The sequence below is a fragment of the Gymnogyps californianus genome, chromosome 16, assembly GCF_018139145.2.
Source record: "Gymnogyps californianus isolate 813 chromosome 16, ASM1813914v2, whole genome shotgun sequence".
Taxonomy (NCBI): Eukaryota; Metazoa; Chordata; class Aves; order Accipitriformes; family Cathartidae; genus Gymnogyps; species Gymnogyps californianus.
Genome location: NC_059486.1, coordinates 1,927,740 through 1,946,090, shown reverse-complemented (window position 1 = coordinate 1,946,090; position 18,351 = coordinate 1,927,740). Strand labels below are relative to the sequence as shown.

The window sequence follows — 18,351 nt, the reverse complement described above, 5'->3', positions numbered from 1 at the left end:
GCTAATTTCTGCCGCAGGCTGACACGGATGCTTGGAAAAGTCGGCGCTGGGAGCGATTCCAGGCAGAGATAGGTAAATGCCAACTATTAGGGACATAATTTCAAGCAAGAATTTGCTAAATATATGATGATGGTTTTCAAAAAAAGAAAAAAAAAAGCCCAGCTAGTTTGAAGTGCTTAATGCAAATCCCTTTAGGTGTCAATCCAGCCTGAATGGCTCATCCCCGCCTGCTCTGTGGAATCAGTCAAACGCTTATCACCAGCTTCGGGAAAAAAAAAAATAGAGGGTTTCAACAGGCAGTGAAAAACACGAGCAGACACCCAGGACAAAGGGCCCGTCACTCCTTTCAGCCCCGGCGAGGCTCTACATGCATCGAAGCCCAGCGGGAGGGCAGGGATTGACAGGGGCTCGCAGCGCGAGCCGGGATGCAGGGATGGTACGGATGCTGTAGGGTCCCCGACAGAAAGGTAGCGGAGCTGCGCGGAGCTTTGCCGTGTAAAAGCACGAAGCAGGCGGATGTCTGCGGGTGATTCACAGGCTGGAAGAGCGGGATGTGCTGGGAAAGCAAGCGCTCGCCAGCAGAATTTGGAATATGAGGATGGGCACAGGGGGACCTATACGTTACGGGGAGCAGAGATGCAACGGCCATAGAGCTGTTAGCCCCGCGGTGCTCCCGGCGTACGGCTCTGCCCAGGGCTACGGCTGGCCCATGGCCATCCCAAAGAGCATCCCAAAGGGGACTCGCCAACCGGTCCCCTGCACCCCAGCAATGTTCGCTTCTCCATGTCCACTTCTTAAATAAAAGACAGAAATTGGGTAAATAACTATCTGCTCTGCATGCATTTGTTGTCACTTGCCAATATTATTGTAATAAAAAAAATTAAAAGAGGTTTAAATTTAAAATTTAGCCGAAACAGGTGAGTTGACCCTGCAGCTGACTGCACCAGACTATGTTTTATTCACTGCTTTGCTCCTCTCCAGCACACTCCAATTTCAACGCAAGCGTTTCTTTTAAAGGAAGGGAAATAGAGTGAAAAAAAAGAATCCTCTCATCGGTATTTCAGTTAGCTCTCTGCAAAGGATTAAAGATCGCTGCTGCCTGGCCTGAAGTGCACAGCCTTGGTCAGGATTCAGCCCAGAAGATTTATGGCCTTTTGACCGGCTTAATTGCACAATATTTCATATTAAATCAGAGGAAGGAGAAGGTAAAGCGCTTCCCTCACGCCTCGGCAGCCTGTGAGGCTTTGCCCGTCCGCACCGGCAGTCGCCTCCGGCCCAAGCAAGCAACATCCATGCGCAATGGCAAAAAAGAGGAGGAAACCCCACAAATTTACCCTTGCGTTTTTTAAATGCAAGAAGAGCTGCCAGTTCTGCTCCCTTCCTGTTGGGTTCCCATGTTGGCACACGGCTGGCAAAACCCAACTCCTCTCTTCAGGGATTCCCAAAAAAAACCACAAAAATCCAGGCGACTTCCCTGGCCAAGCAGCGCGAGCATCCCCAAACCAACAGGCTCGGGGAGTCTGGACCAAAACTGCCATGGTTGGAGCCATCACAGCCAGAAAAGGAGGCACCAGGTCACCTTTTATGCATGAGAATAAACATACAGCATCCATGCCCGGTGCCGTCGCGCATCCCTCCCCGTGCAGCAAGGACGGCACCGGCTGCTTTAGCATTTTCAGGGTTCAAGGCAAACACACAGGTAAAGCCAGGGGATTATTTGAACCTGCCTGAACAGAAGAAATTTCTTCATTACACACCCCCAGTTAAACAAGCTCCATGCAATAGTAGCTTGATATTAAAAAAAGAAAAGAGAATATCCACCAGATGTTACATTTATCCTCCTCATTACCATAAGAGGCAACAAACCCCTCCTCCCCCAGCCAGAGGAAAAGCAGGTTCTTCATATCAAAGCCTTGACAGTTAAATATTTATCCAAGTGCCTGTCCCCGCTTCCCTGGATGGCTGAATTTTAAGGTTCAAGTCTTACTGATCTATTATTCTCTTTTCGTAGCACAAAGCGTAACTTTTTATTACAGCTGCAAATTATAAAGCTGGGAAATTCTTTGAAGGGAGCTCGAGCCAAACAGGGGGGTTTTTTCCCCCCCCTCCCGGGACTCGTGCGCCGACGAGACGGTGCTGCAGGAGGGCAGCAGGAACGACGCTCGGAGCAGACGCAGGCTGCTGCGTGGAAGGAGCTCGAGGAGCTAATTGCCAGGATCCTGAAGCAGGTCCTGTTTCTCATTAAGCCCCTTCTGTTTTCTTCGTTTCCACCGTTACGTTTCTTTGAGGGACACACAAGGGCGGTGGTGGGTGAGCACCACCAGCTGTGGCCAAACCAACGACGGTGAGGTTGAGTCTCCTTTTGCCGGAGCCACTTCCACACCAGTTCAGCCCCGAGGCGTCCCTCGTTTGCACCCAGATGAGCGGGTTTCTCCAACCCCAGACAACACAACCTCAGCCAGGCGGGCCAGTTCCCAGTATTTTTTTTTCCCCCACCAAATCATAGCCTCATAGAAAGGTTTGGGTTGGAAGGGACCTTTAAAGGTCATCTTGTCCAACCCCCCTGCTATCAGCAGGGACATCTTCAACTCAGCCAGGTTGCTCAGAGCCTCAGCCAACCTGACCTTGAATGTTTCCAGGGATGGGGCATCTACCACCTCTCTGGGCAACCTGCGCCAGCGTTTCACCACCCTCATCGTAAATAAAAATTTCTTCCTTATATCCAGTCTGAATCTCCCCTCTTTTAGTTTAAAACCATTCCCCCTTGTTCTATCGCTACAGGCCCTGCTAAAAAGTCTGTCCCCATCTTTCTTATAAGCCCCCTTTAGTGTTGAAAGGCTGCTAGAAGGTCTCCCCGGAGTCTTCTCTTCTCCAGGCTGAACAGCCCCAACTCTCTCAGCCTGTCCTCATAGGAGACGAATGGGTGGGCTGAAGACCACAGAGATCTCCGTCGGTAAAAGACCCCATTTCCCAGCCACCATCATCTCCACGCTTGCAAAACCCAACTAAGAAGAACCCAACTAAGCTTGAGATCAACTCAAGCACTTGCCTACACCACTTGCATTAACATGAGAGGAGCAACACACAGTGTGGCCCAGGCACCCGTGCACATACCCGGACCTGTTTTGGGAGGGAATTCTCAAAATATGACACCACTGGAGGGAAAAGCATGGACTGCCCACGGCTGGAAAGCCCTGAGGTGGAGGTTCGTTACACGAACTACAGCTCTGCAAACCTTTCATCTCAGAAGAGACGTGGGGCAATTTGTCTCTGCAGTTTGCTTGCAGGCTTGCCCCTGGATTTGAGGTTGCGGATGCATGGCGGGCTTGGGCAGCTCTTTAATTGAAAAGGAGAAGTCAGAGCAGTCTCATAGCTTTTTGTGAAGCCTGGTCTCCCTGCCTCTTGGTTTTCATTTCGTTATTGCCAAGGAAGCCACCGGAGCGCTTGGCCAACCCACCACCTGCTTGGGCGCTGGGCTGGCGACAGAAGCAGGTCAGTGGGGGCTTGCAGGATAGTGATGAAATGTGCTCACCAACCTCTTGAACCATAAAGAAGAGGACAGAGGAGCTGCTTCATGTCTTTCCTGCATAGCTACAGCTGGAAGGGCGAGCTGAGAAGAGCTCAAGCACGTCCTCCTGGTTGTATCATGACCAACAGTGGTCAATCCATCTCCTGGTCATCACCCCGGGACGTTGCCCACAGCACCCGCCCTCACTGTGTCCTCCCCTCCCGCGTGGACACCGTGGAGGCAGCACATCAGGCAACAGTGCCAGCAGCAGGAGAGCTCTGCCACCTCTCACCTCCCCGAGATGTTAATCCTTATCTAAATTCATAATCACGCTCTCCGCTTTCAAAGTGGCGAAAGGAGGCTCAACTTCTCATTAAAGGACACAGTGGAAAGTTTCTCCTCCAAGCATGTTAAAGCTCCTGCTCCTCTTGATGGAATACCACAGCAGTAATTAACATTAATGACATACCTAAGGAGAACCGCAGCCCAGAGCAGTGGGATAATTGCAGCAGAGAGCCAGTCTGTTATGGAGGCTACCCATCACTGTCAAGACGCGGTGTGCAGACCATACTTCGAGAGAACTGGAGACAATCCAGGACCTGTGCAAAACTCCACAGCCCTGACTCACCATCAAAGGCACCGAGATTTATCAGAAAGATTATTTGGAAACACAGAGAGATGCTGCTCGTTTTGCTCTCCAAATTCCCTCACTTGAATGCTCTCCCCCTTGCAGAAGTACCAGGTGGGTCTCTACATTTTCGGACACCATACAGGATGAACAACACAACGCTGAAGATGCTGCATAGGAATTATTTGCACGTGTTGGTAGCGTCCCGCTGCATCCACCTGCTCTGCAAACATCAATCTCTTGCTCATCCCCAATGCCAAGAGCCCACCTGCCTTTCCAAGCCTGGGAAATGTCAGAGACACCAGGCACAAGAGCTCTCTCGAAGCCGCTCTATCAAATCCAGCCCACGCGGAATATCAAATAATTGATCTACCTGCTAGAAGCGTTGATTGGAATTGATACAAGGGGAAACATCATTATCATAAAGGTTGCAGAGCAGCAGAACAAATGACCTGTCACTCAGCAGCATTGAAGACCAGCTTAGATGATTAACTCTGAGGGACAGCCTAACCCGCAGGCTGCTCGATGTGGTGGGGACCGCTGGTCCCAGGTTTCTGCAAGTCTATGACTCAGTCTTTCGCCTCTCTGCCTAGACGCCCCAAGTAGGATCCTGCACTAGACTTGGCCAAGTGCCACAGAGAAAAACACCCACAACACAGAAAGCGTCATTAGAGTTGGTTCAGAGTTGGAAATAAGACAAGGGAAAAGGAAAAGAAGAAAATGGATACGTGCTATATCACCAGATCAGATGTGAACTTCACATCTGACTTCATCCATCCAGGATATCCTCATCCTCATTTTGAAAACCAGCACCAAAGAGCAGCCTCAGCGTCAATGAGGCTGAAGGCAAGGAAGTTCCACCAGAACACCTAACCCTATCTGCATCCGCACCTTGAATGCAATCGCAACGATACGGGATAAGGAGTCTTCATTGAAAACTTACCCAAAATAAAGCTGCCTTGAGCTGGAGGAGCCTCCTCCCAGCCCAAACCTGACCTAGGTACGCTACAAAAACTGCATGTCCTCTCCAGCAGCTGCTTCACGTTAGCCCTCGGGAGAGTTCAGCATTTCCTCCAGGGCTCGGCTCTGTCAGGTCACGCTGCTTTAATTCACTGTCGGTACGCTCTGACCCTCCCGCCCCAGCTGCTTGCCGGAGGCTATTCTTTGAAGGCCATGGAGTTCATGAATTCGGCCAGACACCAGAGTGGCAAAAGGAACCACAACTGGGGGCTCATCTCCCCTTCGCATGGGGCTAAGGATGAAGAGCGCTCAACCACCGCTTTGGGGCAGGACACCCCAGGGCAGATCTTGCCTCCAGAAGGCGATTTTATACACACCCTTCCAAGGGTTAACACAGGCTCTTGGGCTCGCTCTTAACTAGCTTGACTTTTGTTCCCCAACTAATGTATTTTTAAGACCTTCCATTCAGAGTTTGTTTTTTTCCCCCGACTTCTTGCTGATGAATAATCATTAACTATCCATGAAAGATTTAAATGGCCCGTGGAATTCATGAGGTATTAAATGGGCATTATATTATCAACCACTCTAAATGTTTTGTTTCCGTTTCAAGACCATTCATGAGATGTTTATGGATTGTGGATTTATGGAAGCCAGGGGATCTTTTTAGGAGTAATGTTCCGTACCCCAGAGTTACGGTCAACAGCTGGAGGCTCCGTGCAGGAAAATCTGAGGCTGTAAGCTCAAAAAATTTAACCCCTGCTTCAGAAGGTCTCGGCATACAAAAACAACAAATTAAACCCTAGAAATAAGCTCCGAAACGCAAAACGCAAGCAAACTTATGAGCTGTCATCAAGAGTCAAGTGGTACGTAGTGGCCTTGCTCCAGAGAGGACCCGGTCGCTGCTAAAGCTCTCCCAGATATATGGTGGTGTTTTACTTTTGTGCCTGCACTGAGATGGAAAAATCTGTGGGGGCAGCCCTGCAGCACCCCGACAGCTTCCCTCCATCAATACTGACCCACAGCTCATGGCGAGGGAAGAGCCCAGCCCAGGGTCTTGCTTCTGCCAAGGGCATCCCTGGCTCCCCAGAGCCCATTTCACCCCATCTGAGATGGGACACGTCAGGTGAGGAGATAAACCAGCCTGAGGGACACCCGCCTCTTTCTTGAGAGAGTTTTGGACGGGTCCCACCAGAGAGTGGTCCACAAAGAGGCAGTACGGGGGTAAATCTAGACCCAAAAATCACCCCAGAGATCCCACCTAGCACTTGGGGTCCCCAGCAGTGTCCCCAGACTATCAGCTCTCTGGGTCTAGCATCTCTTTCCATGCTGGGGCACGATACGGGGAACAGAAAGCCACGATCCGAAGCAAACCAAGAGCCCACGGGCACAGCTAAAACCAGAAGGGGTTGAGCAGAGCGGGCTTGAAACCATTTTTCAGGGATGAGCTCCATTTTGCATTTGAGGTCAGGAGGAAACCTCCCTCCTGCAGAGAGCACAGAGGACTCGGACACTGCAGAAGTTATGACACTAAAAGAAAAAAAAACAAACCAACCCTACAACACACATGCATTGCATGGACACGGCCATAAAACAAAAATTAGCTGATAACAGCCCCAAAAAGCCACTTTTTCTCTCTGCCAGGCAAAGCATTAGCCACCGCATCCAGGCTAATAAACAGCGAAAACTTCAGCATGCCTCTGCTAGAGAAAAGGGGGAAAAAAAGAAGAAGCTGCCTCTTTAACGCACTAATTACTATCCCAAAACACTAATGGGATTAGCAAGCAGGATTTAGTGGTTGCCTCCTGAAAAATCATTAAGTGCCATTAGAGAAAATTAACCTCCCCAGTTCTCCGAGCGGCTTTCGGGAGCCTGGGTCCTTCCACATCGACACGATGAACCCCCGGTAGGATGCTAGCACAACGGAGCTCTATTAATATTGGCTCTCTCTTTCCTCTATTAATTCACTAACCATGAATTAAAGTTGCCCAGCACCACCAGGAAAGGGAGCACCAGAGATGCTGGGCAAACTGGACGCGGTCGGGCAGGGACCGAAGGAAGGCAGAGAGCGATGAAGGAAGAGGGGACGTGACCGCGTTCACGCAAACCCTGTTTACGATTTCTTTCTCCACGCCCTTCCCTGCTCTTTCCCCTTGCAGGAAAGTCGAGGCATCCCGTCCCCGGCTGGCTCGGGGAATCACCGGCCGAAGGGTTTGCTGGAATAAGGTCCAGACACCCGTGTCCAAACCTCGCCCCCGATCCATGTCAGAGTGACCCGGAGTGTGCAATGACCACGGTGGGGATCAAACGGCTTGGGGGAACCGAAGGCAGGCTTTGCCCTCGGTGAGACCCGCTGTGTTAGCGAAGGGTAGAGCTTGGATCGGATGCTGAAACGCAAATAAAAGTATGAGGGAGACAGGCTGCTCGCTACGGCTGCGCTCCTGCCGACGTGGTGATGCTCGCTGGGGACGGACCAAAGTAAATACGACTTTCCAGTGCCTGAGCACGAGGGGGAGGGTGGCCTTACAGGAGGCATCGTCTAGCTGAAATAAGTTAATTTCCAAAAGCTAAAAGCTTTTAGAGACCGAAAGCTCCCAGCCCAGGGGAGAAGGACGACCGCCCTCCTTTCATGCGACCACCGCAGCCCCACGGCTGCCACAGCCTTGGGGACGCGACGGGGAAACAAGTGACACCGCCATGCTGCGGCCACCGATACATCTACCACCCCAAACCCCCTCCGGTCTCCTCTTGCCCGAATAGGGGGAGATGAGGGTCTGGCAGCCGGGAGCACCCCGCGCAGGCAGTGGATTTTAACCCTTGACGTGCCCCAGGCAGAGCTGCCTGAGCATCACGGCTGCTACCGGGGCCGGGCAGGAGGGTCTGCTGGCAGCCTACCGCTGCCATGCCAGGGCACCCTGGGCTTTCCCTTGCTCCCACCACATCCCTCAGGGGACTCTGCCCGGGCTTCTGGCATGGCCTTTTTTTCTAAGAACCCCAAATTTGTGGACAAACATGGCTGTGTGTCCTGGGGGGCTCCTGTTTTGGGAGGCTAGCAGGGACCAGCCGTGCTCCATCCCGACGCATCCTCAGGGAGAGGAGATGATGTCCCAAGGTGGCCACCGGTCCCCTCTGCCACCCCACACCGAGGCAGCAGAAGGGCTTTCTGAGCACGGCCACCGAAAGGGCCCGAAGGAGATGGAGCGTGTGGGTGCTGGGGAGCCCTTTCCCTGCACAGCAGCAGCCTCTGCCGGCACCGGAGCCGCAGAGCAAGAGCGGCGGGAAGGAGCCGAGGCACGGCCAGAGACCTTCTGCAAACACCGTCAGGGATGGAAAAAGATACTGGGGAAGCCTCTAGAATATAAAGTCTTATATCCCTAAGGCTTTATATATCCATATAGCCACGCTTCAGCTGAAAGATGATTCTTCCCATCTCGCTCCTGCATGCGCTCGCACCCGCACGCAGCTCTTACGGCCGGGTTTTGCATCCCCGTGCTGCAGCTGCAAAACCCCACCATCCAACCCACCCGTGCCACGCTCCGGCACTCGGGGGGCTTTGCCGAGCGGCGGCCCTGGAGCCCCTCGGTGCTCCCCATCCACCCCACGCTCCCAAAATGAGGTCCCAGGGGAGCGGAGTAGACACCGTCCCAGCAGCATCCCTGCTGCCTGCTAGAGCTGCAAAGGGCTTTTCTACCTCAAAGCTCAAAACAAAAAGACACCGCAACCCCAACATTTAGGGACCAAAGCGCTTTTCCAAAGGAGCTGGGATGGGGTTCATCACCCCACCGCGCACCGGCACCCCGGGGCACCCACTTACTTGGGGGTGTGCGCCTCGTCCACGCGATGCCCCAGCTGGAACTCGTGGGACTTGCTCCGGTGCAGCGCAGTGAAGCCGGGGATGAGATGGATCAGTTTTCGCGACGAGGGCGGGGGCGTTCCGGGGGGCTTCAGTTTATTCCTCCGTCGTACCGGTGGCGTGCCCGGCGGCGTCATCGTGGTCACAATGTTGGGGGTACGCGGAGGGGTGTGAGCGGCGTGTCGCTGGCGTGGGGAGGGCGGCAGGGAGCGGTGGCCGGACTCCACGGGTGGGCACAGCCCCGGGTGACCCTCCACGGTCAGCCGGTCCACGTGGGTGTACATGGGTCCGTGGGGCGAGCCCGCGTGGCAGTGATGCTGCCCGCACTTGGGTTGGACTTTGGGGCTCTGCGAGAGGTGCGTCCTGCCCCACTGCCCCGGCTCCGGCTGGCACCCGGGGCTGTTCTCCTTCCCCGGCTCCGTCGTGGGCCACTGGATGGTCCAATCCTGCTTGGAGAGGCTGCCGCCTGCGACAGAGCACACAGACAGGGCCATGCGGCGTGGCAGAAGCCGCACGGTCCCCACCCCAGCACCGCATCCCCCCCTAACCCCCCCCGAAATGCCAGCAAGAAGCTTCTCCACGTCATGCACGTGCAAAGCCAAGCAAGCGCTTTGCAAGCAAGGGTTAGAGAGGTGCTTTGCCCACGTGTTTCCCCACTTGCTGAGCCCCCATGTGTGTCGTGTCCCCCCCATCACCCAGCTTCCCACCACCACCCCAAAACACAGCATGGGGATGGGACACCCCTTGCCTGGCCAAGGCTGATGCCCCCGTCTCACCCCTGCGAACCCCCCCTCCCTGTGCCACCCAGTTGTGCCATTTGCATAAAGGAGGGGGATCGTAATTAAGTGGGGCTCCTCTCCGCTTCTAATTATTCAGCTCCACCGGCGCAGAGATGAGTAAAGGGCTGTCGGCAGCAACTTCAGAGCGCCAAAGTGATGGACCTAATTCAAGGTCCCTTCACCAGCTCCTTTTGATTGCCTCCGCTAAGAAAACCACCATAAAACCGTAATCTCTTTATTTTAAAAAGCCTCCTTCCCCATCCCCTTTTTGATTATTAATTGCCTGGCCTCTTCTCTCCCCAGCTTTTTCAAGGGGAACGTTTTATTTCAAGCTCCAGAGGAAAAGTAAAGGAGGAAAGGGCTTTGGAAATGAAAGCTGTAGGGTTGGATTGACAATAGCTCCGGGGGAAAAGGGGGACGAGGAGTTTTCTTGAATCGCTCTCCCAAAGCAGAAAATAAAAAATAAAATAAAAATAATAAAATAATAATTAAAAAAATAATAAAATAAAAAATAAAAAATAAAGCAAGTCCTATCCAGCTGCTTTTAGAGTTGCTTCTCCAGCTGCTACAAAAAGCCCGTCAAGCCAGCAAGAAGCTCATAAAAAAAAGTTAATGCCCTTCCTCATATTCTAATTAATTAAGGAAAAAATCCCGCGGTAGGAAAGCCTCGCTTCTGCCTGGATGGAGCTGCATCTCCAAAGCCACCGCGGGCACACACCTGAGCCCCCTCCTCGCCAAAACAGCCCAGCCGGGGACACGGCAGGTGACAAGCGAGAGCGTGTCACACACACCCACACCCCCCGAAACGCAGCTCTGCGCAGGGTCTTGTCACCTCCAGCGAGACCACCCTGCCTGCGGGCACCTGCACCCACATGCCAGCAAAGCTGGGTGCTCAACCCAGTGCCACGTAGCCGCGCTGTCTCCTCATCCCCAAGGCCACTGGTGGCCACTGGTCCCCAAGGCCACCCCGGCTGGTGGCACCCGGCTTCACACACAGCCCGGGGCTGGGGAAGGCGCAGCCATGGCCGTGCACGGGCAGAGGGGAAGGAGGACACAACGCCATGAATTAAATCCTCCCGCAAGCCATCGAGCCCTCCGGTTAATTAACCCGCACGCAGGGATTTGCAAATCAGCATGCATGTATGCAAATCAAGGTGCTCCCCCATTGGTCGCTCTGCACGCATAGATTTACATAACTCAAAACTGCCCGGATGCTGCGGGCCCAGCGGCGTCCCCGCGCTCCCACCCCCAGCAGTAATTAGCAGCAGTTAACGAAGAAGCAGAGCCGAGGCTGCTTCCCGTGACCCGACGCTCGGCTGTGGCATCGTGGCCACCGCGTCGTCCCCCCCCTGTCGCTGCTGTCCCCTTCAACGCTCGGCTCTGGCGTAACACAACTGATGCACTCGAGAGCAAAAATAACCCGTTATGGGGCTGGTGGGTGCGTCAGGGCTAAAAATACCCCGGCTAAGCTGGGGAAATGTATTTTCAACACACGGTTGCTTACAGGCAGGCTGCAGGTAGCGGGCACTCCGCTTGATGAAATACGCTTAAACCGAGAACGCACTTGAAAAGAAAAAAAATAACAAAAAAAAAATCCCCAAGCTCTTCTTTCTGCAAAGCGTGTTAAACGCTTTCGGATTTCGCTCCCTCCCGGGGCTCCCCCGGGCATTGCCGCTCTGCCAGAGCCAATTCCCAGCTGGAAAAGCAAGAGAAGAGCTTGCACAGAAGTGAACTCCCCTTTGCCCAGTTTTCCCCAAGCTCTGCCTGCCTCGACAGCGCTGCGAGGCCGCCCGTTCGCTCAGAAAAGCCTATTTGTTTTGTTCAGCTAGGGAATATTAATTGCATATTGAAACGAGCATCGGGTACGGCTGCCCACCGCCCCTCTGACCCCACGGGCCACCTCTCCCCTCCTAGTTGCCACCGGCACAAAGGGAGAGATGCTCCCCTCGGCCAAATTTGGCTTCGTTAATCCCCTCGGTGCTGCCGCTGCCTCCCCGCTTAGCCCAGCCTCCTTCACTCCACCGTACTTAATTAGGGAAGAAGCTTTTTTCTGAACAACTCCATTAAAATTAACAAGAAAACAAACTCCTGGGAGGAGGCGGAGAGGAGCGCCCGCCGTCGGGGTGCAGCTCATAGATCGAGAGATGCAGAGAGATGGCAAAATGTCACCAGAAAAGCTCTTTTCCCCCTGTTCCAAAAGACAAATAGCAAGTTTCGCTTTGATTTCCTAAAACAAAACGCTGGGAATAATCTGCTGCCCCTTAGGGAGCTGGGGGCAGCGGGTCCCATCCAAAGGAGGAGCCGTACCCGAAGCAGCCCTGCACCCCGACTGCTCCTTGGGGGATGCTGCGATCGCTCTCTTTCCTTCCCCAAAGGCAGCATCCGGATGACCAAATGGAGACGTGCCCAAAAGCAGAGCAAGATCCCGGCTTGTTTTACAGCGAGGGAAACCCCCACGGCTGCAGCCGCCTCTCCCGGCGCCAGCATCCCAGCGATCGCACCCTCGTCGTGGGGCAAAATAAACCCCGGCCATCCCCCAGCCCTTCAGCCCCATCACGTGCTGGAGGGATGGCTCTGCAGGTATGGGGACATGGTCACCAGGAGGGACCGACTCCGCAAACCTTTACACCATGGCCAGTGCAGCTTCCAAATTTGCCCCAAATGAGGATGCTCACTGCCTTTTTTTTGTTGCTGCTCATCGCCCTGCCTGACCCCACACTGTCCCCAAGCCACCCGCAGCCCTCCCAGGGCCAGGACGACTCATAAATATTCAGCTCCGGATCATTTTTCCCCGTAGGACAGCTAATAACCTCCACGCATAACTCACTAGTCACACACCATCAGCTCCTCAATCCGCAGCGGCCCCACTCAGCTCTTACTTAATATTAAATTAATCCCACTTTGAGTTCAAAACTGACGCCTCGGCTGCTAATAAAATACCGCTGCCAAGTGTAAGGTTTCGCAGCCGAGAAAAATCCAATACAGACTCGTTAACACAAAAAAGCAGGGGTTTAATATAGGGTTGCCACTATATTTGATAAATATAAGATGCTTTTGATTTATAAGATGTTCCGGGGCTTTCCCTGCTGCTTGGAGCTGCCCCCGGGATGCTCGGTTTGGGAAGGGGCTCTTTCCCCACCATCAAACCCCATCCTGGCAAAATTCATCACCATTTAAGCGATGAAACAGCATCCTGCCTCCTCCCCAGCCCCCACGCCCAGGCAGAATTGGCCTGGGAAATTAGATGTCTCTAATTAACAACTCAATAAATAAAGATTGATGGAAAAGGTTAATACTGTACCTCATTCCTGCTTTATTAATACTAATCTTGGCTTCTAGAAAATCGACCACTACTGCACTTGCAAAGAAATTACATGATGTTTTAAAGAGGCAGCAACTTGTTCATTAATTACATTTTCGGACTAGCACCGTCTCTTGCTTTACAAGGAGATAAAATGCAGATAAAAAGCCATGTCCGTCGCAGCGTGGTACATCTGGGGTTCCTTCTGGAGGGGCTGCGATAACCCAATGGACCTGAGATCCCAGCACTGCATCCCAAGAGAGCATCACTGCCATCCCAGGATGATTTCCAACCCCCCCTACCCAGCACCCAGCCATTAAGCACCCAGCCGGCTCCTTGCAGCCCTGCAAACCTCCCGGGCACCCGGCTGGTGGGGTCCAGCCGGGCGTAACACAGCTCCCGGGGGTTGCAAGGATGAAGGCAACACATCTAAGCAGGTAATTTCGAGAACCCTCGACGGAGGGTTGGATGGAGCCCCAGGGGACATCGAGGGGACGTACGCTTGCCAGGCGCTACACGAGCCAGGTCAGCTCTTGAAGCTGGCGTAGACCTTCCTCGCCCAAGCTTGCAGACAGGGCAAGGCTGGTGGCCAGTCACCGAGATGTGGAGCCGGCCAGCAGCTCAGCAGCTGCTGAAATGCAGCTGAGGGATGGACGGACGGACAGACAGAAGCAGCACAGCATTGCACCCTAGATGGGAGAGCTACAGCCCCATCACTGCTCGGTCCCAGTTGCCTCCAACAGCACTGGGGGACATTGCCAACATACCAGAAACGCTGTTCTGCCAGTTCCCCGTCCCCACAGCCCACCGAAACGCGCTGCCTGGACCACGGTGCGGCTCGGAGCCGGCCCTGAGCAGCTGGATGGGATGGTCTGCTCCCACCACCCGACCTCAGCCTGGGGCAGCTAGCGAGCATCTCACCCTGACCCAGCTAAGAGGTACTGCCAGTCTCACCCCCCACCACCACCTACAGAAGAGGGGCAAGGGTTGTGCTCCCCCTCTCCCAGGGGACAAAAAGCGGGGGGACTGCTGAGTTTGACCAGGTAAAGGCTCTGCCAGCCAGGGAAACACCAGCGCAGAGGCAGGGGACATGCAGCTGCGCTGAGCGGGATACAAGGAGACCATCTGCCAACCCGGGTGGAGGTTTCTGCACCCAAATCCTCTCAAAAGTCAGGGAGATTTGGTCTCCTTCGCTGCCTGGGGAGCTCCTGCATCCCTCAGGGCTGGCAGGGACTCGGCGGTGCCCCAAGCTGCCTGTCCCCTCCCTGTCTCCATGGCTTGTGCCATCCATGGGACAATGTGCCCAGGGGTTTCTGCAGCAGCATGCATGCGTGGTGCCGGCATGGCAGGGACCCATGCCGACCGGCAACGCCAGGGACCGTTGCACTGCGGAGCCCGAGTCTCCGGCCCTGGCGGAGCAGGAACGGCCACTGCAGCATCTCTGCAATGCCAGAGGGACGAAACAGCAGCCCTCACCGCACAGCCCAGCCCGCAGCCCCCCCGGGAGCGGCACGATGATGGATGGAGTTAAATGGAGCGCTGGGGAAGGCAAACACGCGCGGTGCTCGGATAGCAGCGAACTCCCTCCCACGGGGACCCAATGGGCCACCAAGCCACGTCCTGCTGGGAGGGCTGGCAGCCCCATTACCTGCCCCATTAAAAAGCAAATCGAGCAGCGAGCATCCTGCAGTCCCCCCAGTAACCCCCCCCCATCTCTGCCAGCCAGAAACCACCGGAGGGGCAGAAGATGTTTTAGCATCTTCGCTGCAGCTGCTGTGCCAAAGGCTCACGCATGTTTTCCAAAGCGCGGGTCGCACCGGGCGCGGGGGAGTTCCCTTGGCCGAGGGAGCGGAGGGGCAGGAGGGGGGGATGCAGGGACTGGCTTGAGCCAGCACGGCGAGTAAAGTAATATTTGTTTGCAACGGGCTTTAAAAGTCAAAGGTGTTTAAACAAAGAGCAGGCTGAGAGCCTTCCCCGGGCTCCGAGGGAAGCATCGATGCCCTTCCTCAAATAGCGGAGAGACTTAGTGAAAATGCCAAAGGGAAGGAGGGCAGGAGCCGGATTTAGGGAGTTAAAGAGCATGGGGGGACTCGTGCTCCGCAGGAAATGTCAGGCTGGGTTCAGCCATCCCCACCTCGCTGCTCCGGCACTGGGGTGGAAGCGGCTGCTGCACCAGCCCGGCGGCAGCGTGCGGTGGCGGGGGCCCTCTGCCGCCGTCCACCAGCACCGGCTGGCACCGTCACGCTGTGCCATGCCACACGGGAAGCCCAGAGAAACCGCAGTAACCACGGCGGGTGGATGTGGCCGAGACCCTTCCAGGGTAGGGGGCTGGGACCCCCTGCCTGGGACATGTCATGCCAAGCAACAGTAATGCAGGGACACTGCCGGTCCCTGAAAGCTGCTTCTTGGTGAAACCACGTCACAGCAGCCTCCTCACCGCCAGCCCTGTCCCCTCCTGTCCCCAGGGGCTGCTCTGAACCTGCAAAGCCCAGCTGAAAACCCCAGCAGCTACACCCCAGCAGGGCTCATCCTCCATCCCCCCCAGCCCCTGGGATGCAGCTACGTTGGAGGAGCCCCTCGAGAAGGGACGGGGGCCAGGCAGAGGGGTCTGGGGTCCCCAAACGCCGGGGGTCCGGCAGGACTGAGGTCCTCCTACAGAAGGGTCCTGCCAGGCCAAGACTCCCAGCAAGGACCACAGCTAAACCAGCCCACTACCATCACCCCAGGTTAAGACCAGGCAGGGAGCCCTTGGGAAGGGGACAGCGGGGGGGTTTAGACTATGAAGTGGGGTTTCACTGTCCCCCCCACCTTGCTGCTGCCCGTATGCACCCCATGGGCAGCCCCCTGTGCTGGCAGCGCTCCCCGGAGCTGGCACCAAAGCCCCGGTTCAGCGGTGCCGTCTGTGAGGAAGAGTCGTGCCGGCGGGATACAGCCCCCATCACGCATGGGGAGGTGAGGCTGGGCCTCTCCTTGGGGGGCACATGTGTAGAGAAGAGCCCCCCCCCCAAACTCACCCCCAGGCCAAACCCTGTCGACAGCAGCCCCGGGAAGGGAGCCCTCGGCCCCAGGACAGTGTCACCCAGCAAAGGCTTGGCTGGCCTGGGACAAGGTGCCAGGAGAGCCGGATCCTGCCCAGCCACCCGCTGCATCGCTCGCCCCTTCCCCAAGTAAACCCAGCCCTTGCTGCAGCCCCCAGCCCCGCTCCGCTCGCAGGCTGCGAGCGCAGATGAAGCCGGAGCAGCTCCTGCTTTCACGCAGCCGCCTCTGCAGCATGAAGCTCTGCTGCCACCGCCCGGGGACCCACCAGCCCAGCACCCGCACCCCAGCACCCACACCTGGAGCTGCCCGCATCTCCCGGGGGCCGGCACCCATACAACCCACCCCTGGGCGAAGGGGAAGCAAGGCTTGTGCATGGCCTGGGAAGGGGGCTTTGCTCCGCAGCCAGCCGAGAAGCGATGCTGAGTGGCTTGCTGAGTCTCAGGGTTTTTCCCTGAGTCTGCTGGCTGTGCTCCTGCAAGCAAGAGGGGTCCGGGGGACCCCGTAAGAAATGCTGCACCCTCTTTGGGTGAAGCCTCCCTGCAGAGAACTAACAACTCATCGCTTCCTCAAGAGGTGAGCCTTCCATGCACTCCTGAGCCACAGGGATACACCAGAGCAAAGACGTCCCCTGCGGGCAGCGGGTACCCGGCCAATCCCCAGTGATACAGGAGCTCTGCAACCCACTGAGAAAACCCTGCAAACGCCTCTGACGCTTTAAAGCCACGCTCCTGGCGTCACCCCAAAGGGACGGTGCCGCTCACCCCGACCGGCTCGAGAAGACACGGCCAGCAGGTACAAGGGTGCCCGACTCACCGGACTTGTGGACGCTGCGGAGGCAGGAGAGGGAGGCGTTCAGGCGGGCACACTCCTCGCTGTTGGCTCCGAACTTCTCCACGGTGGCACAGACCTGGTCGTCGGTCATGTCCAGCAGCTCCTCCAGGCTCAGCTGCCCAGGGGCGATTTCCTGAGTGGGAGGAAGGGGCAGGAGTGAGGAAGGAGGAATAAACCATCCTGGAGCATCCCCTAAACCAGCATCTCAGGGCACGCAGGTGAGAAACCATTTCCTCTTGCTGCCCCATTTGGGTCACAGACCCAAACTTCATTTTCCATCTCAATCCACATGAAAATCCAGAGGGCACAGCTTGAGCCTCAGCTTTATCTCAAGTTTTTGCACCATCCCAGGTATATCCAGACCCAGCCTAACACCGGGACATCTGGAGGCACCACGAAAGCCTGCCCCTGGCCTGAGCACATGCATGGACTCACAGCTTCATTACAGACTTTCCTCTTCCCTGGGGGGGGGGGGCTGTTATAGGAGCACCTCTGGGTGCCACCCCCTCGCTGCACCCATCGCCCGCAGGAGCCCAAGACGTGGCAGAAGGATGCTGTGACCTGCCGTGGCACCACCACGCTGTGACGGTGACATGGGGGACCCCCACTGTGGGGGGGGCAGCACCCACGAGGTCCCCCTGGCACCCATGTCCTTCACTGGGAACAGCAATGGGGTGTCCTCACCGGTGGGTGGAGGAGAGCTGTGGGGTGGCCCTGGCCAGCATGTCCCACCACAGGCTTGCAGCATCTTTCCATGCAGTAAAACAACCTGGTCCCTCTGCTCTGGTCTCCCACCTCACTCCCCACCACCAGCACTGTCCCCTCCAGCCTGCCCCAGGGCCCAAACACATGGCTTCAAGCCAGTCTCCATCTTGGAAAAAAACACCCTCTTGTCTAGTTTTGCTCGAGGATCCAACAAATCCCTGGGAAAAACACTACTGGAGAGGTTTGGCACTCAAACCCGCAGCGGGGCCCTTCCCGCTCCGGCGCGGTTGATGTCCAGCTCTTACCTCCATCACCTCCTTGCGGATGTCGACGATGCGGAACCAGTGCAGGAGCTGGGGGAAGCCCTCCAGCTTGGCATTGCGCTCCTGCAAGGCCACCTTCCTCTTGCAGGACAGCTGCCGGCTGAAGTATTTGACCAGCTTGCTCTGGAAGAGAAGGCGAAAGTCCTGTGGGACCCCTTGCCATGACCCCCCACAGCAGGAGAGGGACACGGGAGGGGGTGACCGCAGGCAGCGTGGGCTCTGCCCCCTCTCTGCCCCATGCCCAGGGCACACGCACCCCCTCCTGCCCTCAAAACACCCCCTGTTACCTGCTGCCAAGCTTCTGCAGCCCAGGGCCCCTTCGGCATCGAGCTGGGTGTCCAAGGGGGGCATTTCCTTCCCAAAAAAGCCCTTGCTCACCTCCTTTATCAGCGTGCTTCAGCGCTGGGGTCTTGCTCGGGGATGGACA

General features: G+C 55.9%; 1 protein-coding gene across 1 annotated transcript in view; it reads right to left on the bottom strand.

Annotated features, from left to right (window-relative positions):
- KSR2 (kinase suppressor of ras 2) overlaps nucleotides 1-18,250 on the bottom strand; it is a 76,361-nt gene extending 58,111 nt beyond the window's left edge. Inside the window, exons 1-4 of the mRNA XM_050906875.1 lie at nucleotides 18,212-18,250; nucleotides 17,907-18,047; nucleotides 16,879-17,029; nucleotides 8,908-9,412 (exon numbers count right to left, since the gene is read on the bottom strand). Coding sequence (XP_050762832.1) covers nucleotides 8,908-9,412; nucleotides 16,879-17,029; nucleotides 17,907-18,047; nucleotides 18,212-18,250 — 836 coding nt within the window. The remainder of the gene's footprint in view (nucleotides 1-8,907; nucleotides 9,413-16,878; nucleotides 17,030-17,906; nucleotides 18,048-18,211) is intronic.
- Between the last annotated feature and the right edge of the window lie 101 nt (nucleotides 18,251-18,351).